Here is a 22,734-nt window from a genome sequence, read left to right on the forward strand (position 1 = left end):
TTAATAAAGTCTCACAGTAGTTCATTGTTCTGAAGGCTTTTTCATCACCGCAGGATTCATGACCTCTTTCCTCTGGCGTTTGTTTTATTTTGTTCTGCTGATGTGTGTTTGTGTTTCAGTCAGACTTTAAGTCTCTTTCTAAGTCGGCCTTTGAGGGCTGCGGGGGAACACGCTGATGGCTCTCAGTGCGTAGTGCAGAGGTGGAGTCGCTTAACGGGTCTGCGGCGGTGCTGGAGGCGGGTGGTGTGTCTGTAGCAGAGCTGTCTGTTGTGTAGTAGTGTCTCCTCACACTGTGGAAGACCTCAGCCAGAAACACCCGCCCGTCCACCTCATACGGGCGGACGTCCGTCTGCTCTGGAGGCAGGCGGCCGCTGGCGATCAGCTCCATGACGGCCTGCAGGGGGAGCAGTTCCACACATAGAACATGAAGTGGGTGTGTCACAGTTCAGGGAGGGGGCAGGATGTGTGTGTGCGTGTTACCTGACAGACAGGCTCCTCCAGGTGGTTTCCCCAGATGTAGATGTGGCTCAGAGATTTGTTAACTTTCAAAGCCCGAGACAAAGACAGCAGACCGTCCGTCCTGATGTTGTTTCTGCTGACAGACAGCCTGACACACAGACGTTTGTGACAGAGATAACATTCAGTGATCTAAAACTGTGTAAAATAAATGAAATATTAGACACTTAAACCTCTTCAGATATCTCAAAATAAGTAAACCACCACACATTTTGTCCTGCAGACACTTTAAAGGTGGAGGAAGACGCTCACAAGCAATGACCAGATGAAGGTGACGAGGTCAGGAGGCCAAAAGGTGGCTCAGCGTACAAATCCCAGAGCGTATCTCAGAAAACGTCCCTTTAACGTCTTCATGGACGCACGCTGTTTGCGGGACTCACTCTCTCAGGACGCAGCCTGGCCAGGCGACGGCCTCGCTCAGGTACTCAGCGCCTTCATCTTCAATCCGATTGGCCGACAGATCTATGATCTCCAGCGTTTGGTTCTTCTTTAGCACCTCAGCGAGGTGACGCACGCCGTCACGAGTCACGCGGTTACTGCAGACAGCAGAGACAAAATGGAAGAGGATGGTGGGAGGAATGGACGCAGAGGATGTCTTTGTTCCTACCAGCGCAGGTCCAGGTAGCGCAAGCGGCGGTTGAGCCGCAGGCCCTCGGTCAGCCTCTCCATCCCGGTGTCGCTCATCCCCATCTTCCCCAGGTGGAGCTCCACCAGGCTGCTGTTCACCGCCAGCATCTCAGAGAAGTGCACCGCCCACTCCTCCTGAGGGACAGACGGAGAGCTTCAGGTTTCAAACACCTGTCTGCTGAACCTCGTCAGTATAACACACCTGTGTGTCTGTACCTGGTGGCTGAAGAGCAGCGGCCGGCTGACATCGACAGAGCGAAGAGTCGCGTTGCTTTTCAACGCGATGGCGAACGCTATGACGCTCTGAGTGGCCTGCAAGGACAGAGGCGGGGTCAGAGACACTGGACAGCTGTGCGTGTGTGTGTGTGTGTGTGTGTGTGTGTGTGTGTGTGTGTGTGCGTGTGTGTTCACCAGGTCGCAGGCATCCAGCTCCAGCTCCTTCAACGTGTTGTTCACCTGCAGCATGCTGGCCAGGTGCATCGCTCCTCTGTTCTCGACCTTATTACCTGACAGTCTGAGGGAGAGCAAGGTGCTGTTACACTGCAGAGAGAGAGAGAGAGAGAGAGAGAGAGAGAGAGAGAGAGAGAGAGAGAGAGAGAGATAACACGACTTTCTGAAACTGAATATCTGAAGGCAGAAGTTAAAAATCATAAAGTAGTAACCATCAGTAAACTTGTAAAAACCAATACTGAATATATTTACCAACAAGTGTTGTGTATCAATGCCTGTGTGTGTGTGTGTGTGTGTGTGTGTGTGTGTGTGTGTGTGTGTGTGTGTGTGTGTGTGTGTGAGATATGAACCTGCAGGCTGTCGGCGAGGACTTTGGCTCCGTCTGCCTGGATGTTGTTGAACATCAGGTCCAGAGAGAGCAGCGCTGAGCCGTCCTCCTGCTCAGTGAAAACAGAGAAAAGATGAAAAATGACGAAAAAGAAACCCAGAAATGTTTTTCTTTGACATCAACCTGCACAGGTAGATCCTGTTACCTGTAAGAGATCAGCGAGGTGTACAGCCCCTTCATCTGTGATGTTGTTGTACCCGACATCAAGACCTGTTGACACCAGAAAACGTTTGAAATTATGAAAAAAATGTCCGAGTCAAGGTGTTGACCTACACCTGGCTGCTCACCTGTCACACACTTGTTGTTCCTCAGACATTTTGAGAGAACAAGAACGTCTTTGTCATCAAGTCGCTGAATTCTTCTCAGCCGGTTGTTTCCTGTCAGTTTTAAGGTGACATTCCTGCCAAAAACACACAGAAACAAAACTTCATGGATTCCATGATGGATCCCATGCTACCTTCAGGTGCGCTGCATAAAGTCTGACGTCTGAGTTGTACACGCCGACAGTTGCAGATTTTGGATGGAAATTAAACAAATAGATGGCGCAATATAAAGTTGATGAACTGAGGTGTCATTTCATAAACTGAGCTATTTGAACTTTTCAGTAGATTCATTTGTAACAGTGCAACATATTTTACTTCTTATTGTTCACGTTTTGTAAATAAAATGTCAGCAAAAAAACATAACGTACTCTCCAGTGAACGCTACTTAAACACAGCAGTTACACTGCTGCTAATATTTGGCTGCCCTTACTAACTTTTCAACAACTTTTACTTACTTTTAAGACGTAAGTGAGTGCTGTTAAATAAAAAAATAATTATTAAGTCACATGTTGAGTGCGTGAGTTTTACTTGTAAAGGAGTATTTCTACGCTGTGACGCTGAATCCAACACAGCTAAACTCAGTATGAGTCGGCGGCACCTGAAGGCAACATTAGCTCCGAAAGCTAGCTTAAACTGAACAGTTCGTCATTAAAACGGTCAAACTTTAAGCCGCTTCAGTTTAAATTCGGTACTCACTCCGTCACCGTCGTCTTCTCTAACATTTCTATAATATCTGGATTTATTTTTATTTGATGTTCTGCGCAGACAGCGGCGTAAAACTCCGAAACTTTTTCGTTAGCCATCCTTACACCTGAGGGAGTTTGAGTTGCCATGGCAGCAGAGGAGGACGGTGCGTCGCGACGGACAAAATAAACAAAAAACTCAAAGAATATGTGGTTTGACATTAAAAAGGAGATAAACACCAGGGTGCAGAACAGAAATGAATCCATGCAGAAAACGGACACAGGTCGGGACAAATCTTAAGTAACTATAAGCAATAATCATTTATTTCGCCGACATCACAGAGACAAACCACCTGATTGTCCCTTTTTGTCTTTAGTTTTATTTTGCTATCGTATAGCTTTTATGCAGTAGTGAACTTGTACATATATGTAATTCACATTTCTGTACAGATAATGCAGACGTTTTATCCAAAAGAAGAAGAAGAAGAAAAAAAAAAGCGTTAAACAAAACAACAGCTTCTTTAAGGTGATAGAAATACTCCATAACGCAGTTTTCAAATGTGGATCACAAACACTTCTGCTACGGCCTGAAGCAGCTGCTTTAAAACCAAATGAACTACACATATTCCACAGAACAAAAACCTCGGTTTGCATCAACAGGGCTATGTTTACACGAGTGAAGCCACCATCACACGTCAAACACTGAAGGGTGGAACAGTTATGATAAATAAAACCACATCTCATGACGATAACGAGGCTCCTACATTTCTACGTTACCTATTAAAACAATGCACGCGTCGCACTGGCTGTCCCATTACATATTCTGATAAACTGAGCTGCAGCAGAGAGGAACTCCAGCCACACGCCAACATCTCACAACATGTTGTTAGTCTCACGGTTTTTTTGGTAAAGTAGTGGAATTTTTTCGCATTTAGCTGAAGCTGCTATCCAGAGACGTAAGGATGAGAAGACACGTGGCTCTAAATGAAGACATATTTAAACTGTGTGGAACATTTTCACACGTCAGCACAGGCTGCTCCAAACAGAAACTAAACTCAGGACCTTCTGCTCTGCGTTTACATCTGAACAAGAGTGAAGTTTCAGGACACGCTGAGCAGACTGGAGGGGCCTGCAGGTATGGATGAGGACCTCAGTTAGGTCTGATGAGGCAAGAAAAAACTGAAATAATCGAACAGAAGGTGAGCAAAGGTCCGTTAAAGTCTGTTTCTGGGCTGTGAGCCTGAAATGTGGCTGCATGTTAAAATGTTCCACCATGGCGATCCGGCGCAGCTCACGCCTCACTGCTGAGGGGGGTTGTGTTCGGCGTTGTCCACCGTCCTGATGATGACGATCTGCTCCAAGCTCTGGGCGGGGGAGGGCGGGGGCCGCAGCTGCTCCACCAGAGCATGGAGGGTGTCCGAGTTGATGGTCTGCTCTTGGTCAGGTTCGAAGGTCACCTGGTCGGTGGGGTTGACAGGAGGGTGAGAGGGCTCCGCCTTGAAGTCCTGCATGATGGCGGTGGCGTCCGTGGTGCTAGCAGCGTCGGTGGTGGCGGCGGCGTCGGTGTCGGTAGCTGCGTCGGCAGATGGCACCTCGGCTTTGGGGTTGGGCGTGGCCGGTTCGGGGTTGGGCGGCTCACCTTCGTGGAATGAAACCACGCCTTTGTTTTCCTGGGAGAGTTTGCTCTGGACAAAGGCCACAGGATGACTGGAAGCCAGGAGGACGACTGCACGTGCGCACACACACACACACACACACACAAACACAACAGAGAGTTATCAAACAGGGAAACGAGGTGCAACAGTTTGTTAAAATCACATCAGTTTGTCTCACACATTGAGTCATAATAAAGTTTAATCAGCTGAAGCCTGAGCTGCTTTACACACTGCAGGTACACTCACATGTATAAACACACACTGTGCCACCCTTCACACACACGCGCACACACACACAGCTCACCTGCTCGGGCTCTCTCCTTGTGCTGCCGCACTTCGTCAGCGTGAGCCTTCTCCTGGTGTTTGATCATGTTCTTCACGCTGGCAAATCTGTTTCCACACAGCAGACACTGCACACCTGTGTTCCCATCTACACACACACGCGTGCACACACACACACACACACACACACACACACACACACCACAGTGTGAACAACATTAAACTTCACAGATGAACGTTGAGAGGGAGCTCTAGTTTCTCAGCAGTCAACGGTCTGTTATGACATCATGACGTCTGACGTGGGATCAGCAGAACTCACCTGGGTGAAGTCGTCGCATGTGTTTCTTCAGCTCGGAAGACGTCACGAAGCTCGAGTCACATTTGGGCTGTGAACACCTGTACGGCGTCTCACCTGAAATACAAACACATCGGGACGTTCAGGAGTGCGACAGAAACAGCTGCTTCGAGCCCAAAGTCGTTGAGTGTCCAAAGACTCTGGAAGGAACCCAAAGCAGCTCAGCTGAGAGATTCCAGCGGCCTCACTCGCTCTGCGCTGCATTAATAAACGCGGGAAACGCTCTCACCTGTGTGTTTCCTTGCGTGAGCGATGAGGGACGAGGACACGGAGAAGGACATGCCGCACAGGTCGCACTGGTAGGGCTTCTCTCCGGTGTGTCGGCGCTTGTGATAGGTCAGCGTGCTGGACTGAGCGAAGGCCTGACCACAGATGTCACAGACGTACGGCTTCTCTCCGCTGTGCAGCCTGCAGAGAATGAACACACACACCAAAATGAGCCAAAGACGCTGGATGCGTGTCCGCAAGACACATGACTCAACGTCAGGCTGTACTTTAAGCTCCTTCAGGTCTGTACGTGTCAATAAATGTTTGTAGAAAACTATAAGAACATGACTCGGCGCTGCAGCGACACCCGGAGCAGAGCGTGTACCTGATGTGTATTTTGAAGTTGGACGAGGTGGCGAACTTGAATCCGCAGCGCTCGCAGGTGTACGGCTTCTCCTCTCCGTGGTGCATCCGGCGGTGAGCGACCAGCTGACACTTCTGAGCGAAACACTTGTCGCAGTCGGAGCAACTAAACGGCTTCTCGCCTGCAACAAACATCGGAGAAAACACGCTGAAAACTACGAAAACATTTCCTTATCCGGCCCGAGTCGACACGAGCAGGTTTGTTAGTAGAAGGACAGAACTGTTGCTCACAGCTCACCTGTGTGAATGCGCAGGTGTGTTTTCAGCTGGGTCGCCTGCCTGAACGTCTTGGAGCAGAAGATGCAGACAAACGGCTTCAGCCCCTTGTGGATCTTCTCGTGTCTGTGCAGGCTGCTCACGTCTTTGAACAGTTTGTTGCACTCGGTGCATGACAGCGACAGCTCGGTCATCTCTGACTCATCCTGCTCCCCGAACTCGAATTCGCCATCGTCTGTCCCTGCCCCGCCGCTCTCTGCGTCCTCCTCGGCCCTCCTCCTGCCTCGCCCCCTGCCTCTGCCCCTCCCGCGGCCTCGCCCCCTCCGCCCCTCGCCGCTGCTCAGCCGAGGTTTCTTCACTGGGACGTCGTCGTCCTGCGAGGGGCTCCAGTCTGCAGACGTGTCCCCGAAGTCCTTCACACTGGTGTCGGAATCATCCAGAAACGGATCTTCTCTTTCCAAACCTGCGGTCCCTCTCCCCCTGCCCCTCCCTCTGCCTCTCCCCCTCCCCCTACCCCTTCCCCTGTAGCCTGAGGTTTTAGGGGCGTCGGCCGAGCTGCTCGCCTCCACCTGCTCACCGCTGAAGCTCTTCGGCCTTCTGCCCCTCTTCCTCCCCTGTCCCCTCCCAGCGCTCTTCGGCGTCGTGGGGGTGTACTCTGCATCACTTCGGTCCCCCTCGTCCATATCTGCATCTTTGACCTCATCAGGCTGCACTTTGACATCCTTCCCCTCGTCCTGCCAGTCCCCTCCAACAGAGACAATGGACAGGGGAACAGGTGAGCTGGGGCTGCTGGGAGAGGCCGGACTGGAAGGAGAGACACCAGCTTCTTTATCTGCCTCCGACTGGGACGTCTCGCTTGGCTCGGACCAGTGGTGGATTTCCTCCATATACTTTGTGGCCTCAGACATTCCCAGGAACACGGCCGCTCGACGCACAGCTGCTTGCCGGGTACTGAAACCACGATAACCAACATTAATTCATGACGTTAGTTCAAAAATAATTTAGCTGAACCTCAATCCTCACATCACACGGCACATCAGAGCCAGTTTTACCTGCTGAGGTTCATCTGTCCAGTGTAGATGAACTCCAGAAGCTTCTCCAGAGCATACCGGCTGACCTTATCGGGGTCCAGGGTCGTGACCTCTTGGCCCTTTTCAGCCTGGGAGGAGAAGTACTTGCTGAACGCAGCCAGGATGTTGCGGTGGGCTCTGAACTCCACGTCTCTCACCATTATGGTGATGTCACATAAAAAGTCCATCTCCCGCTGCTGATGCAAGCGCTGCAAGAGCAGCCTGCCGTGACTGGTGACGTGAGCCATCCGTGCTGCTGGTCAACAAGAGAGGACACCGTCAACATTAAAGGCAGACATTTTTCCACTTTATGAGTATTCTTCTCTGGGAGGTGAGCAGTCAGCCTCACGAGGCAGAAACGTGCCGTCACACTGTTTCAAAAGGCAAACACAATCGTTTAGCTACTGCTGCGACGAGACTTAAACTGTAGTTTTTTGGTTTTCTGTGATGGTTTTTAATACATTAAGTCTGTGCTTACCACACTAAACATCTGCTCCTGTTTCACAGACATTTCAAGACATTTCTAACACCAGAAAGTAAAATAAACAACTGTTAACAGAACAAATCCACATGTCCCTGACTGAAAAACACACTGCTCAGAGGATAAAGTCGGCATGATTCATTTTTCTTATTGTCAACAAAAACAAACCAAAGCAACACTGTGTTCGTTTGTGACTTCCTGTCTGCGGCTCTCATCTCTCAGCTCATTGGTTGCTTTTGAAGACACAAACATCTCCCAAATATTTTGCTTCATTTTCTAAAAATAAGGGTCAGCGGTTTCCTTAAACAGCCGGTCACTGCATTTATCAGACAGCCCTCAAACTGGAGGAAATGGTGCGTCGGCTGGGGACTATTTTCAGTGGCGGATTCATTAACATTCAGTGCGACAGTGAGGCTCTAATGGACAGAGGATAAGATACACCAGACTGGACAGTGATAAATATATAGACTATCACCAGACTTCTCCTTTGAGTCTTGAAGTACTTTGTTTAAGAGTATTTAATATGTGTTAAACTATCAGAACGTGAGACCTACAAACAGCCTGCAGAGTGTTTATGACTCACCAGGTGAAAATCCAAAGTCAGAGCTGGAAAACAAGAAAAGAGTATTTAAATTACATTCACATGATATCAAAAATGGCTTAAAAGCACAGAAAAACTTTTCTGCTGTGACTGCAAACACTCATAATAAAAGCCCTAACTTACTCTCAGTAGTGTGTCTGCTTCACCTCCTCTAACTCTTCCTGTAGTCTGTAGATTTCTCTGTTGGAGACATGATGGTGAATGTAAAGGACAGTATGAGGACAATCTAAAGAAACATTCAACATCTGCATAAACATTTATCCACACATTTATTCTCTGAATCAGCTGCCTTGACAGGTGAGATAGAGAAGCAGTTTTGGAAAATAAAAGCTCCCGCCTGCTTCCTGAGCAGGCCTAACAGGCATGCTAATGCTAACAGCAGTGTCGTAGATAGCTTAAAATCACTTCTTACGGTCGTCCGTTGTTTCACATAGATTTATGAATACTTTGTGTGCTGTACAAGCCACCCCAGAAGCGACTGTAGTCATTCAGTGTTTAACCAGAGCGAACAATGTGTGGAGCTAAAGCTAACTGTTTTCGTAGTGGTAAAAAGCGCGGAAAACATTGTGCTCTTATTTCGAAGGTTTGACTGTTTGTACCGGCGGCGTCGGCGTAAGTTGGCACAAACTGTTGGAAACGCTTATTTCAAAGACACGCCGCACAAACGCGTCGTCAGCTAGAAGAGAGTGTCGCTGTAAATGCACAATTTTAATCCGGTACAAAGTAAATAAAAGCAGAAAAGTACCTTCTAATATCCGCGATCTCCAGCCATTATCCCCTGACGTCACGGGCTCTCGCGAGACGTCGCCTTCCAACAAAGATGTTCAGTTTGGTCAAGATGAACACCGTCACGCACGGACAGCGGACGAGAGTTTGGTGTGAATGTTACCGAAAAACAGAGATAACCAACAAGAAGAAGGGATTCCCTGTGAGTGAATGCACAGCTACAGTTTTCTGAAGACGATTGATCCTATTTGTGATTTTTGAAAATCAATTTGTGTATTGAGATTGTCTTCCTTTATTTTGGAACTACAGTGGGCCTAGACGTGCATACACGACCAAAAATAAAGTAAACCAAGAAGTATATAAGATTAACTACGGAAGCCGAGAAATGGAATGTAAGAACTGTCGAGCTTTCAGTTATTTTTAAAGCGGTTATCTCGAGGTCGTGTTTGATTTAACTCGTTATCTCTTCGTCAGTAGAAGCTCACTAAAATATATTCTTGCCTCATTTATCATAAATGCTGTTTCTTGCTTTGAATTGTGACGTCCATTATTCCTTACAGAGCAAACAGTCCGCTAAACCTAACGTGGTGGACCTGTGTGGTATTCTCGTGCAGCTGACCTCTGCCTCCATTTTCTGCATTTTTTCCTGCATATTTTCACTTGCAGAGCTTCACGTGCTGTTGTACACATTTGTGCACTGAACAGATTCCATCTCTCTCAGAATAACAACTCAGATCTGTCAGTTATTGCTGCAGCAGTAAATCACATGAAAAACCTCCAGATATTTATCGCTTTATTGACTGCAGTTTGATTAATGCAGCTGGGTTCTCGCTTCAGGACTGCAGAGGAACAGTTTGCTGTAATTTGCTGCTTAAAGTGCTTTTCTTCTCAGACTGGATGAGTTTAAAAAGCTGAAGTTAGCAGATGTTTATTATATTGCACAGACTTCAGACCACTAAAGATTAGAACAGTGAGAAATGATGGACTTCTTTAAAGTACTGCCATGAACACATTTATTTTCCTTACAGTGGTGCAGAAATGAGATATAATATAAACTCATCAAATATTTATATTTTAGGCTTTTATGTACAGAGCAAGCTGCAATGTGTTACCAAAATAAAAGCCACCTGGAGTAAGAAGAGCAACATTCAGAGCTGATCATATCGACGTCCATTTTTACAGAGAAAACAGGACACAAAACCAACCAACCAACCAACCAACAAACAAACAAACAAACAAACAAACAAACACATAATGTGAAGGGAGAGCGCTCGTCCAGCCAGATTAGATGCTCAGATTAACGCTCAAAGAGCATTTTAACATCTGCAGAGAAAGCTTGTTTTTTGTGGCCTCCGGTGGTTGACGTCGACTCACAGAGGTCAGAGGTCAGTGATCGATCTGTTTAAATAGTTTCATTGATTAACTGCTCCTCTGGCCTTTACATCCACATCCTCACACCCATAAACTGAGGTTGAAAACACATCAGTTTGAGATACTTGTACTTCACTTGAACATTTTCTGCTACGTTATACTTCAACTTCACCATATTTCAAAGACAAATATGAAACTTTTCACTTCACAGTTATTATCTGACAGCTGGAGTTACTTCACAGATTAACACAAGGTCACAATAACTGCAGTACTACTGCTTTCTGATAATACTCATTGTACTTTTACTTAAGTAAGATTTTAAATTCAGGACTTGCACTTGAAATGAAGTATTTTTACACTGCTCTAATACTACTTCTACCTGGGAAAGGATCTGAAAACTTCATCCACCACTAGAAAATACCATTGGTGGGATGTAACCAAGTACATTTACGCAAGTACTGTGCTTAAGTACAGTTTTGAAGTACTTGCAGTTAACTTGAGTATTTACACTTTATACCACGTTGTACTTGTACTTCAAGCCAATCAACCACTGAAGTCCAGTGTGATGTTATTATGGACTGAGATGCTCAGCAGTAGTTGAAACTGGCTCCACTTGTACCAGCTGCAACATGAAAGAGACACATGATGAAAGTATTATAATCCAGTGACACAGAGTACTTTTACACGGTGGTATTGCTGTTTGTCCTTACATTAAGGATCTGAGTTCTCCCTCCTCCTCTGGAAAGTGAGGCACTGTGTTGAAATCTGTTTTTCTGTCCAGCTCTTGGAGTGATTAATGATCTTCACGGCGTCCTGCACTAACCTCTTCCTCCACAGTGATTTAGACCTCTGCAGACGGAGTTTAATGGGAGATAAATGAGCTGAATATGGTCTGATGAACACCTTCAGCCTCACTTATTATCCTGCCTATCATCAGCTGTTCCAGCTTCATGACATTTACTGGAAGTTTCTGCCATTCTCCAGAGTTTTTATCGTGCTGTTGCCTAAAAACAAAGCCATTAAAACCTAATGTGAGCTGAAGATCCTTAATCCTTTCAAACGAGCCTCGTTTATCTGCACCAGGAGCATCAGTTTGGTGTTGATCAGGAGCAAAGTGGCGGCCGGGGAGCCGTTCCAGCCTCTCTGCAGCCCGCGCTGTGATGCAGAAGGCAGCGGCAGCAGCATGGCGTCCTGCAGCTGCGTTTACTGCTGACAGGTGATGAAAGTTTAATGTGCAGAATGGGCTCAAACACGAGCCTCACAGAAACACAACAACCAGAGAATAACGGCTGGAGGCTGTGTGACGGGCCGTCAGTGCAGTATTAGTACCTTTATGTGAGTGAAGGATGTGAATACTTCTACTGTTAGTATCCACTCAGCCCAACCCCCCCCCCCCCCCACACACACACACACACAGAAGACACAGAATGATTTAGAAAACAGATCCTCTGCTTCATGTCGGGTTATTGATTGAGCTGTTGTTGCTGAAATCATAAGTATTGATCCATCTTGCAGCAGTTAATGACCCATCAGACTCATGTACTTTCAGATCAGTGGTGAATTCATGTGTTCATCACTTAAATGCTGCAGCTGTAAAAGTGGACTGATATTTAACCACTTTAAGTCCTGCTGGGCAGCTTAAACTGTATTTCTATCATCTATATTAATCATTTACATTTATCAATAAAAAAAATCTGAAATGCAACTGAAGTCATCAAATACATTTTAGAATAAAAAGTGCATTTCTCTCTAAAATGTCATCACGCTGAACTTGTTGGTGATATTCATGGCACATACTTTATGTTTTAACAGCTCTCTTATCATGAGAAGCGCAGCTTCACTTATGTCAGTCGGCTCCTCTTTACAGCGAGCTGAGTGCAGGAGTGAGGAGGAGGTTTCAGCCGTTCATCCATCAGGAGGTCAAACTCAGCAGTAAAATATTAAATCTCATTTTACTGCTGTAGATGTTTCAGCTTGAGCTCATTGATCCCAGAGGCTTTTTAAAGAGTTTATTGAGCTGAAGGAGGAGGAGGAGAACTTTCTCAAGACATGAAGGAAGAATTCATCCTTCAGTTCAGCACAAACAGCTGGAGATACGAGCTTTTCACTGGGCAGGAAGGGGATGAAAAACTGTGATCTGAAAAGTAAAATGTAACTAAAGCTGTGAGACAAATGTACTCCAGTAAAAGTACAGCATTTGTCTCTGAGATCAAAGTCAGAGTAGAAGTACAAAGTAGTATAAAGTGTAATGTACAAGTACCTGGAGTACTTGAGGAAGTACTCCAGTAAGTACTGGAGTAAATGACTCAGTTACATTCCAGCACTGTTAAAAGTGGTGGAAGAAAAATTCATGTAGAAATATTGCAGAAATTTGCACTGGATTTGTACTTGAGTAAAAGTACACATAGTATCAGCAAAACACAGAGAAGTAGGCTAACAAATAGTAACTATAGCTATAGCTGATAAAAAGTACTATCAAAAGTACAACATTTCCCTCTGAAACACATTGAAGGAGAAGTCACAGAAGCGTAAAACAGGAACTCTCGAGTGAAGTAAAAACACTGCAAATTGTTCTTCTTGCTTGAGTTCGTTACTAGAAAAGAAGAAAGTGTAAAAAGACTTTTGCATCCTTTTATCGTGAACATGTTATCAGTCACTGCAGTGGAGATGTGTCACCTGGGAGCAGCTAACATGCAAATGAGGAGCTGAGGAGGCGAAGCACAGAGTGAGATAAGACGTCTGAGCAGCTGGTCCTTGAACACACCACGGGGTTACTGTGCATGCTCTTCATCGTCAGAGCGGGAAGAATTACACACAACGCTCCTTTAATGTGACACCATTCACTTTGACACCTCTGTGTGCGTGCGTGTCTGTGTGTGTGCGCTCGCATGGGTGTATATAAGTATATATGTAATGTGTGCCATTGTTTAATGCAGCGTGATCAAACAGATGCCTTCAGGGGCCGGGTTGGTGTGGTGTGTGTGTGTGTGTGTGTGTGTGTGTGTGTGTGTGTGTGTGTGTGTGTGTGTGTGTGTGTGTGTGTATTAAGACTGGAAGCAGAGGGAGGCAAACTGTTTGAATATGAGATAGCAGAGAGCTTTAACTGCCTCTGCAGTAAAAACAGCAGCTGTACTTCAGGCAGGAGGCTGCTGATGTGGACAGACAGACACATCTGTCCGTCAGTCTGTCTGTCCACCTGTCTGCAGGCCGCTAACAGTGTTTTACACACACCAAGCTCCTGAGGTCTGCAGCGGTTGGATGTCTTAATCTGTTTTGGTCATAATAAGGCTGCGACTACACTATCTGATAAAAGGCCAGATCCTAACATGCTCACACTGATGTTAACTTTATTTTTAATCTCTTAGTCTTTTATGTGAATGTACAAAACATGTTCATGTAAAAGAAGAAGAAGAGAGCATTGTTTATTGATTGTTTGCAGAGGAAGAAGAGAAGCATACTAGAACTAGAATACCAGAGTGTAGAAATACTCTGTACTTCAGTAGAAGTAGAATTTCAATCTAATTTACTAAATCATTCATTTTGTTTTCACGGCAGGGTAATGAGGTAATTAATAACACTAACAACAGCTCTGATCCAGCAGACACTTCATGTTGTTGGTCTTACAAGACAAAGCAGCTGCTGTGATAAACATTTATGCAGCTTGAATGAACTCCCTCGCTTTGGAAACTGAAACTCTACAACAAAAAAATGTGTTTTCCTTCTTCGGTCGGCCGCAGGATGTGACCCCCTGAGCTGGAGGAGTCGCTGATCATCACTGTGGAGCTTCACTGGAGCACGTCTGATTTCCAACATCTCTGTGTTGCATAAGAAGCGGTTCAGACTCCCACATTAGCAGGGATGTTAGAGCGAGGTCAGCGGCAGGATGCTGGAGGATCTGTGTCTTCTCCGTCTCCCACATAAACACAGAGCTCCTGACACATTGATTATGTGGCTCAGCTGACAGCAGCTCTGCAGACAAAGAAGCATGTGTGTGTTTAACTGTGTGCATGTGCATGCCTCTATGTGTGTGTGTGCATTAAGCCCACACTGGTGATGATCCTTCGCCAAACTGGGACCATGAATTATCATAATATTCATGTCATGTTCCTGCAGGGACTTTAATTTTGTCGCTCAGCGCTTCCTGTCGTCTGCCATCGAAGCTCTGTGCTGTTTCTGTTTCTGTGCTTCTTCTACAGCTCTGCTCTTCAGCCTTCAACTGTCTGTCAATCAACTGTGAACAAACTAAGATTTCCAGGCGTGGTTTATCAGAGGAAGCTGGTTGTGATCAGCTGCGTCAAGTTAGCGAAAATCTACCCGGAAGTAAAACAATTTTCCCTTCAAAATAAACACATTAATTTCATTAAATTCAACCACACTTGTAATTTATCTGAATGGCTAATCTTCATGTCATTACATATGTTTTGTTGACTTTTATTATTAAGTTCACAGACAGTTTACATGCATTCAAACAAACATTCAGTGTCACAAACGTAAAAAAGGATTTTTTTTCAGTGTTGTCAATTCAGAGTAAAGTACACTGAAAATGCAAGTGTGGGGCCTCTGTGTCATGTCTACAATAATGTTTGCTATAAGTTCTTCAAATATTAGGAGAGAAGTAATTTGGCTTCACATTTAATGCAGATTTAAAACAAGACTGGCTGGATGAACCTGTTATGGGGCCCCGGAGCAAAAATCACAAAATCAAAACAGACAAGCAAGCAAACAAACAAACAAACAAACAAACAGCTGTTCCAACAGTCAAGTATATAAAAATACATGTTATATACAGTTAAATGCATTCAACGTGTACGATTATGTAAATATCAAGTGTGAACCAGCAGTGTGGAGAGGATGAAGTAGAAATTCTAACCTGAGAAGATGAAATTTTATTTTGAAAGTTAAGCCACAGGAAGTCCTGTTGTTATAGTTACTGTTGCTCTGACACCAGTCTGGTGGATTTGGTCAGTGGCTCACTGGGCGTCCACACACACACACACACACACACACACACACCAGCGGCAGCAGCCTTCGCTTCATTTCACATCAGGAGGTAAGAATCACGTTCAGGCTTCAGTCCGGTGTGTTAATCCCGCATTGCCCGCTGTGTGTGTGTGTGACACTGTATGTGTGTGTTTGTGTGTGTGACTCCGTGCGTGTGTGTGATTTTAACCCGCTCAGTGTTTGGTAAAGTTTGTCCGTGTTGCCACACTGCTGGTGCGTAAAAGCGTAATTAGGAGTAAATCGCGTAAAGTCAGCGCCTAATTATCTGCGCGGTGACGGACACAGCGGTTGTTACTGCGGCTGTGTTTTGGCATGTGAAGGCATCCGTCCTCTGCGGTGGTCGGCCAGAGCATCCTGCTGTGGTGCGCCGGACTGCGCTGGCCACAGATCAGCCATGTGTTTGGGTGGAGGTGTTGGATGAGGGGATCCGTGGCGCCAAACCCTGGCCCGCGGGCAGGTTCACGGAGGTTTCCTGACGCGGATCGGAACGGGTCAGACCTGTACTCAGCTCTGTCGGCCTCACACCGCGCGCGTCTTCCTTTTTCACTCCTCGACAGATTGCAGTCAACCAAAACCACTTCCGTCATATCAGCCAGTCCATCACAGTGTATAACCACACAGACACACGCACGCACGCACGCACGCACACACACACACACACACACACACACACACACACACACACACACATAACAACACTACCAGCGACACGTTATCAAACCCAGCGCGAGGACTCGGTGTGATGAGGTCGATTTAGCTCGTTTCTATCTGACAGTCACCCCGCCTGTATCCGTTCATGCGCTCCTGTTTGCTTTCACACTTGAGCGGCTTTAAATGTTTCCTCCTTATCTTAAAGTCCGCTCCACAGTCAGAGCTCACCGCGCGCAGGTGACGCGTTACCTGAGGTCAGCCGTTGCATTGTGGGTTAGAATCAGAAAGTTTAAAGCAGTGACGTGAAGACCTTCTGAAGGGAGGAACTTTATTTCTGCTGACTTTTACTGTGGAGGTGCAGAAAATGGAGACGACAACCTGAACAACAATCAGAGTTTGAAGTAGAGACTCTGCTCTTCTCTCTTTAAGGTTTGTCCTTCCCTCCATCGGTGAGTTTTCATCGTTAATGACTGAAGCAGAGGTGGTCTTCGCTGGCCTTCCTCCTCTTCAGCCTGACGTCTTCATACCTGTTTGTGGTTGATCTTGGACGGTTTGAAAACCCCTTCAGAGAATCTGAGTGTGGAGATGAAGAGTGGCTGCGTCAGTATAGTTTGACTCTCCCAGATTTTATTGTGGGTCGTGATGAAGGCGCTCTGATGAGCTGATTGTGGTGGATTTTATGGAGATGATTGTGAACATCCTCCCCGCTCGCTCAGGTTCAGCCCGTCTCTGATGTCCGGCGTTGATTCCAGCCTCTTTGACCCTCCTCTGGAGTGTGGCAGGTGCTGACCGTCAGTTTTAGATGTCAGCTCTGTTTCTCTCACTGTGCTTCTGAACTTGCCCTGAACTGATTTAACCTGCTGGATGTGTGAGCAGGTTTTTAGCTTCTGCTTGTGGTTAGCAGTGCTTGAAGCGCCATCCTGAAATGCATCTTGGGAGTTGTATTCTTCTGTTTCTCAGTCCAGACTTGCACCTGTTGGCTTTTTGTCGTGGACCTGTTTTTCCTGCACAGCGGTTCAGCTTTTCGTATTGATGAGTGAGTCAGACCATCGAGCCCTGAAGAGCTCGTCTGTCGGTCCCTGAACCAACAGGAAGCTGACTTTTACTGCAGGAACACACATGAACGCCTCCTCCTCGGCAGCCCTCTCCTAACTCCATGCTGTCGTGGTCACGTAGGTCTGCAGAAAGTGAGCTCTGCTGCAACGCTGCTGCAAGACGTGTGGGGCAACGCCGCGGCAACACGTCTGTTACTGTATGTGATGGACAGGAAGTACAGACAGGAAGTCTGAGGAAATAGAGAAGAAGGAAGAGGAAAATGTGTGTTGTCTTCTCTGGGTTTCTCTTGCGTGTGTTTGTTTTAGAAGGACCTGCTTGTCCGGTGTGTGTGTGTGTGTGTGTGTGTGTGTGTGTGTGTGTGTGTGTGTGTGTGTGTGTGTGTGTGTGTGTGTGTGTGTGTGTGTGTGTGTGTAATGTTTTTGTCATGCATTAAACAGGACAAAGGTGACTCACTCGCTGACTCCCATAGAGAATGACTAATGGGCTCTGCTCTGATATTGTTGTGTTGTGCACAGGTAACATACTCTGTGTGTGTGTGTGTGTGTGTGTGTGTGTGTGTGTGTGTGTGTGTGTTTGATTATATATTCATGTACTGGCTCTTCCAGCAAACAGTCTACCGCATGGGAGTGCTTAATTGACTTTGTGGGTGTGTTTGCAGTTTTTGTACCCAACACACACACACCCGCACACATGCACGCACACACGCACACACTGATGGGTGAAGCAGAGCTCGAGGCATTGGAAGACGTCCAGCCTTTAATCGGCAGTGACACACAGCGAGACACTGACAATAAGACCCAGCAGCAGCTGCCGACTCTGAGGCTCAACTACATCAGTCAGAGGATGAAATGTGACTGCTGCCAGTATTATTCTGATTAATGAGAGTCCACAAATCTACGTGGACACCTGAACTTTGCAGCCATATTTGATCTCCACACACCACTCTGAAAACCTGCTGCATGGATTTGCCTCCATTTAGACACCAGAGCACCAGTGAGGTTCAGCACTGACGCTGGCTGATAAGATCCACTTCCAGGTCGCTGTCCCAGTTCATCCCAGAGGTGTTGGATGGGCTTCGGGTCCGGGATCAGTGCAGACCAGTTCTTCCACACCAAACTGGGGAAGCAGTTTTTTAATGGAGCTGCTTTGTGCTTTTATTGGGACTAAACCTCGACCAAAGCAGACCCAGACCAGAATACACATGTGGACAGATGTGTCCACATACTTTTGGCCATATTGTTCAAACGGCGGCTAACCAGAGCTGCTGTGTTTGCGCTGATGTCGCTGTTGTCTGAAGGTGATCTCACCTGTTTTTCCTCAAAGTGTCGAGTTGGTGAAGCCTGAATTTAAGTGTCGTCTCAGCTGAAACATGTTGATTCTCAGTTCTTGAATTTCACTTAAAAAAATCCCTTAAAGTCACTGAAAACTAAGCAGTAACTCACATTTGATTGGCAGAGAGTGGCACAGAGCGGGAAACGAAGCTTAAGACCTAAAAATACTCTAAGATGCTTCCTTCATACTTCCTCTGAATGAACTAAACTGCTGCTGAGGGAGGAATCAAAGAGCCTCTTCCTCTCTGCGGTGCAGAAACACAAAGCGACTCCGGGCTCGAAGCGATGACTGTGTCACCTAAAGGTCAGCGAAAGGTTTGGTTTTCCCTGCGGAGCGTGTCGAGTCCAATCAACTCCCAGCGACACGGCGAAGACGCTTCCCGCTGGATGGGAGCGCCTCTCGTTTCACCTCCTCTCACTGATCTTCATCATGTCAGGATGTGAAGTGGCCGCGATCACAGAAGCTTTTCACAGTGAACGAGTTCCAATCAGAGTGCTTACAGCCGGCTTACAGTACGACAGGATGTCTGTTTCCATTCATCACGGCCAGTGAACGGAGGATTAAACAGTATGCAGATGCACCAATCACGGCTCTGCCTCCAGCTCCAGACGGCTGCTGTGCTTCTCACTCAAACAACAGGTTCACTGATGCTGCAGGTGTCTAACAGGAGAGAAGACGAATCACCTGGAAACAAGGAAACATCGCAGAGAGTGAGACGACCAGCAAACCTCTGCTCTGTGTCAGAGAGTGTTAATGAAGTGAAATGAAATACAGAAATATAGATCGACTTCCTCTCATTGTTCATATTGACACAAACATTTGACACAAAAGAGGCTCCTGCAGCAGCAATAATGATCCAATGAGGAGAGACTGCAGTGATTCACCAGTTTGATGTGAGAAGATGATCGAAACATTAAAATTCATTTCAGCAGTTTACAAGGACTGCAGCTAATCGTTAGTATTGATTAATCTCCACTGATCGATTAGATTGACCTACAAAATGTTAGACACACACCTCTCTCTCTCTCTCTCTCTCTCTCTCTCTCTCTCTCTCGTCACCTGCACGTCGTTCATCTGATGACACTCGAGTGAAACTGTTTCAGGTCTGACCTGAAAGACTGCCGTCGTGGCCTCCGTGTGATAATTTGCCATCAGATTAACATGAAGGTGTGCAGGTCTGAAAACTCCCTCCTCACCCAGCTGACCAATCACGACATGTTTGGGACGGTTTCTGGAGGTTTCTGGAGCTGTTCGACCAAACGAGAAGCAGCTCTGAGGAAGCCGACAGACGGCTTTACTGTGAAATACTGTAAAATATACGACAGGAAGTGGCCGTCCTGCACTCAGGGAGCCTGCTGTGGGTTATCTGTCCTAAATCTCTAATATTTAACAGACCAATCAGTGAAACAGTTGGACATTGAAGATGAGTTTTGCTGCAGATCTGTGACATTAAGACATCACATTAGCGTTCAGTAGACCAGATCAGATCCTCCTCAGTGAAGAGACGTCGGTCTGTGGAGGCTCTGGTCAATATGGTGGACAGTTTCTGTGTCTCGGGGTGTTTCCAACCTGTTTCAGGAACGTTATTCCGATGGAGCTGTGAGTGGAACAAAAAGCTCGGTGTGAGCTGAGATGGTGTTTTTGTGGTATTTCAGTGACCTGCTGTGGTGATGTGAGACGCTGTGGGAGTGTCAGCTGAATGCCTAAAATGTCTCAGTGGATTGAACACACTCAGCCTGTTGTGCTACTGGTTTGGCCGGTGAAAGCGTTTCAGTTGAGTCATGTTTGTCGTGGATCCGGAGATGAGGATCATGGGACAGAAACAGGAGGCGACAGAAAGAGTGAGTCTGGTTTACCTGACCAGCACTGACACACACACACACACACACACAGGGTGTTACACACATTTACAGTGCAACAAAGGGGAAGTGTGTTGCAAGCTGTCGGTCACATGCTGCTGATGATGTCTGTCTACATTCATCAAACTGTCCCATGTTGCTAAAAATGACGGGAAGCTCTCAGACGATGGCCGGGACACAAAACACTCAAAGCCCCCCCGCTCCTCCCACAGAGCAGCAAGACCCCGGCCCGGGCGAAAAGACAGAAAGCAAACGATGCAGCCCGGAAAGTAAAGCCTGACACTCCCCAGAACTGGAAATACAAGGTTGTAATCCAGGAGAGTACTCTGTACTCCGTCTGGGTACTTCTTTGAATACTTTCGATCTCTTCACCTCTGTGAGCAAAGGTCATCTGTATTCTCACTTTTACTTTTTTCCATGGTGCCTGAATTAACTCTATTCTTTCACAGTGTTTTATTAATTAATGCATTGTTGGTTTTTTTAATAATAAATGAATGAATATTGAGTTTAGATCATTTTCTCACTTTGTGGCAGCACAATGCTTCATTTCCACCGTGACACGTTGCACCTTTATCAAAAGTTTGCAGCTCGTGCGATTTAGATGTTGCACTTGGCCTTTTTGCTGTTTTGCTAATATTTCCAGTAATTGTTCAGTTCTGCTGTTGGACCTCCGGTTTCTTGCCTGTAAAACCAGTGAGCACAGTGTTCCTGCAGCACGTTAGCACAAACCAATATAATGAATGGTCAGTGTAGGAGGGGCAGGGTCAGACAGGGGGGTGGAGTGGGGGGTTATATCCAGCTGTGGCGAGTCTGTATTTGAATGGAATATTTACTTCTTGTTCCACCAGTAGGATGATTAGTGATGTGACAGAGCTGACCACCAGGTGGCAGCAGCGCACACTGTCTGTGCTGCCGTCAGGTTCAGTTAAATGTCACCTGCCTGCAGCCCCGCACTACAGACGTTGCTTGGACTTTTGTCCTCCGTCAGGTGAGGACGGTGACGTTCAGAGGGTTTTTCAGAGGTGCTGAAGTCACCGTGTGGTCATGAATCAGTTTCTCTTCCACATGTGTGTTTTTCTCTCTCGTCACGTCGACGCTGGCTTCCTGCCATCCTGCAGCAGCAGCAGCAGCTCTCGTGTGCTGGGATGAAAACCTTGGTTTGATCCTCAGTTTGCAGCATGGGCTCCTCTGCACCTGAAACACAGTGTAGCTCAGGTTAACTGTCATGGACGCAGTGAAGCGGAGGAAAACAGCTGCTCTGTTATAAACAAACCGGCCTCACAGGCGCTGAGGAACAAGCATTAAGATGATTTAGATGATATTCACAGCCGTGAGATGATGCACAGTATTGATCAGCAGCAGAAAACAGCAGAGTGCCATCGAGGAGTCATTCTGTTAAGACCCTCCCTCTCAGCATGTGTTATCTTTCTTCTGTAATCTTGTGTATTTTGTAATGTTTGCGTTCAGCCGTGACTTGTGCTTTGCCTTTGGGGCAGTTTTTGTCATGCACGTGAGCTCTGTTTTGGAGGGAAGAAACTAATCTAAACTACTCTCCTCACTGCTGTAACTTCCATATTAGAAGAGGCTGGAGTGTTTTTCGAGACGGGAAGGTATTTCACACGGTCTTGTTTCTGTGCTGGGAGGCATCTCCAGCCTGCAGCTCAGGAGGCACCTCTGGGAGAAAGTTATTTTAAACCTGGATTAAAAAAAAAAAGTAAAAATTAGCATTTCAGTACCAGAAGTCTTATTTGTTTAGCACTGACTTTGGTTAACCCCTAACTTTTCATCCAGCACCATCTTCAGGGTAGCAAATGTTAGCATGCTAACATGCTAAACTTATATAAACATCGTCCCTTCCTTCAGAAGTTAGCATTGTCATTGTCAGCATGTTAGCATGCTGTTTAGCCGGAGCCCAGGAGGATTAAAGGTAGTAAAACCTTTAATAGATCCTTCCCTCCAGATTACACTTCAGTGCAATCAGTGTGGTGACCTGTGCCACTGACCTGGGATTAACTAATTAGGATGGAGTCTGTAGTGTAAAGGGATCGCTTCATTACATGTGCCACCGGGCCTCCAGCTTTTTTATGGACCTAAAATGTACAGCACACAGATGTTAAACACAGCAAGCGTTTCATTTTATACTCAGGGATTCAGCTTCAGAGTTTTGGGTGGATGTGCAGAAGAGACGGAGGGGAGATGAAGAAGTGTGAGGGCACAGTTCAGTAATTTGAGGATGCTAATCATTAATTAGAGAGAATGAAATACAGAAGGCAAGGGAGGAAATAAGTATACTACAAGCATAAAAGAGAAATTATTTGTAGTTTGAGGGCAGCACTACGTTCCCCGTGTGACACATACCAGACTCCATAGAGAAAAGTTGTAATTTAGGCAGAGATCCAGCCTCATGCAGCTCAAACATTTTCCCCTTCAGCTCGTATTGTGAAAGCTTTTTGTGTATGTA

The 22,734-nt window shown here is 46.4% G+C and overlaps 3 protein-coding genes across 5 annotated transcripts in view; 1 reads left to right on the plus strand and 2 right to left on the minus strand.

Moving 5' to 3' along the window:
* Positions 1-115: 115 nt before the first annotated feature.
* On the minus strand, positions 116-3,107 carry lrrc34 (leucine rich repeat containing 34). Its single transcript, XM_070985758.1, has 10 exons — positions 3,001-3,107; positions 2,269-2,381; positions 2,127-2,191; positions 1,944-2,030; positions 1,555-1,683; positions 1,360-1,455; positions 1,124-1,278; positions 897-1,052; positions 481-607; positions 116-394 (listed from the first exon to the last, which is right to left on the minus strand). The coding sequence occupies exons 1-10, from the start codon at positions 3,105-3,107 to the stop codon at positions 116-118; spliced, it is 1,314 nt and encodes a 437-aa protein (XP_070841859.1).
* Positions 3,108-3,287: 180 nt separating this feature from the next.
* mynn (myoneurin) lies at positions 3,288-9,059 on the minus strand. 3 transcript variants are annotated; one of them, XM_070986606.1, is made up of 10 exons: positions 9,023-9,059; positions 8,401-8,457; positions 8,260-8,282; positions 7,178-7,451; positions 6,148-7,076; positions 5,872-6,031; positions 5,509-5,687; positions 5,244-5,336; positions 4,947-5,072; positions 3,288-4,713 (listed from the first exon to the last, which is right to left on the minus strand). In XM_070986606.1, the coding sequence occupies exons 4-10, from the start codon at positions 7,441-7,443 to the stop codon at positions 4,286-4,288; spliced, it is 2,181 nt and encodes a 726-aa protein (XP_070842707.1). In that variant the 5' UTR covers positions 7,444-7,451; positions 8,260-8,282; positions 8,401-8,457; positions 9,023-9,059; the 3' UTR covers positions 3,288-4,285. The 3 variants fall into 3 exon arrangements, with proteins under 3 accessions (XP_070842707.1, XP_070842705.1, XP_070842704.1); XM_070986604.1 differs by lacking the exon at positions 8,260-8,282 and having other exon boundaries at positions 7,178-7,448; positions 8,378-8,457; XM_070986603.1 differs by lacking the exon at positions 8,260-8,282 and having other exon boundaries at positions 8,378-8,457.
* A 6,297-nt stretch (positions 9,060-15,356) lies between these two features.
* pld1b (phospholipase D1b) overlaps positions 15,357-22,734 on the plus strand; it is a 25,907-nt gene continuing 18,529 nt past the window's right edge. Inside the window, exon 1 of the mRNA XM_070985851.1 lies at positions 15,357-15,424. The gene's annotated coding sequence lies outside the window, so the exon portion shown is untranslated. The remainder of the gene's footprint in view (positions 15,425-22,734) is intronic.

This window comes from Chaetodon trifascialis, chromosome 18, assembly GCF_039877785.1.
Source record: "Chaetodon trifascialis isolate fChaTrf1 chromosome 18, fChaTrf1.hap1, whole genome shotgun sequence".
In the NCBI taxonomy this organism is placed as follows: domain Eukaryota; kingdom Metazoa; phylum Chordata; class Actinopteri; order Chaetodontiformes; family Chaetodontidae; genus Chaetodon; species Chaetodon trifascialis.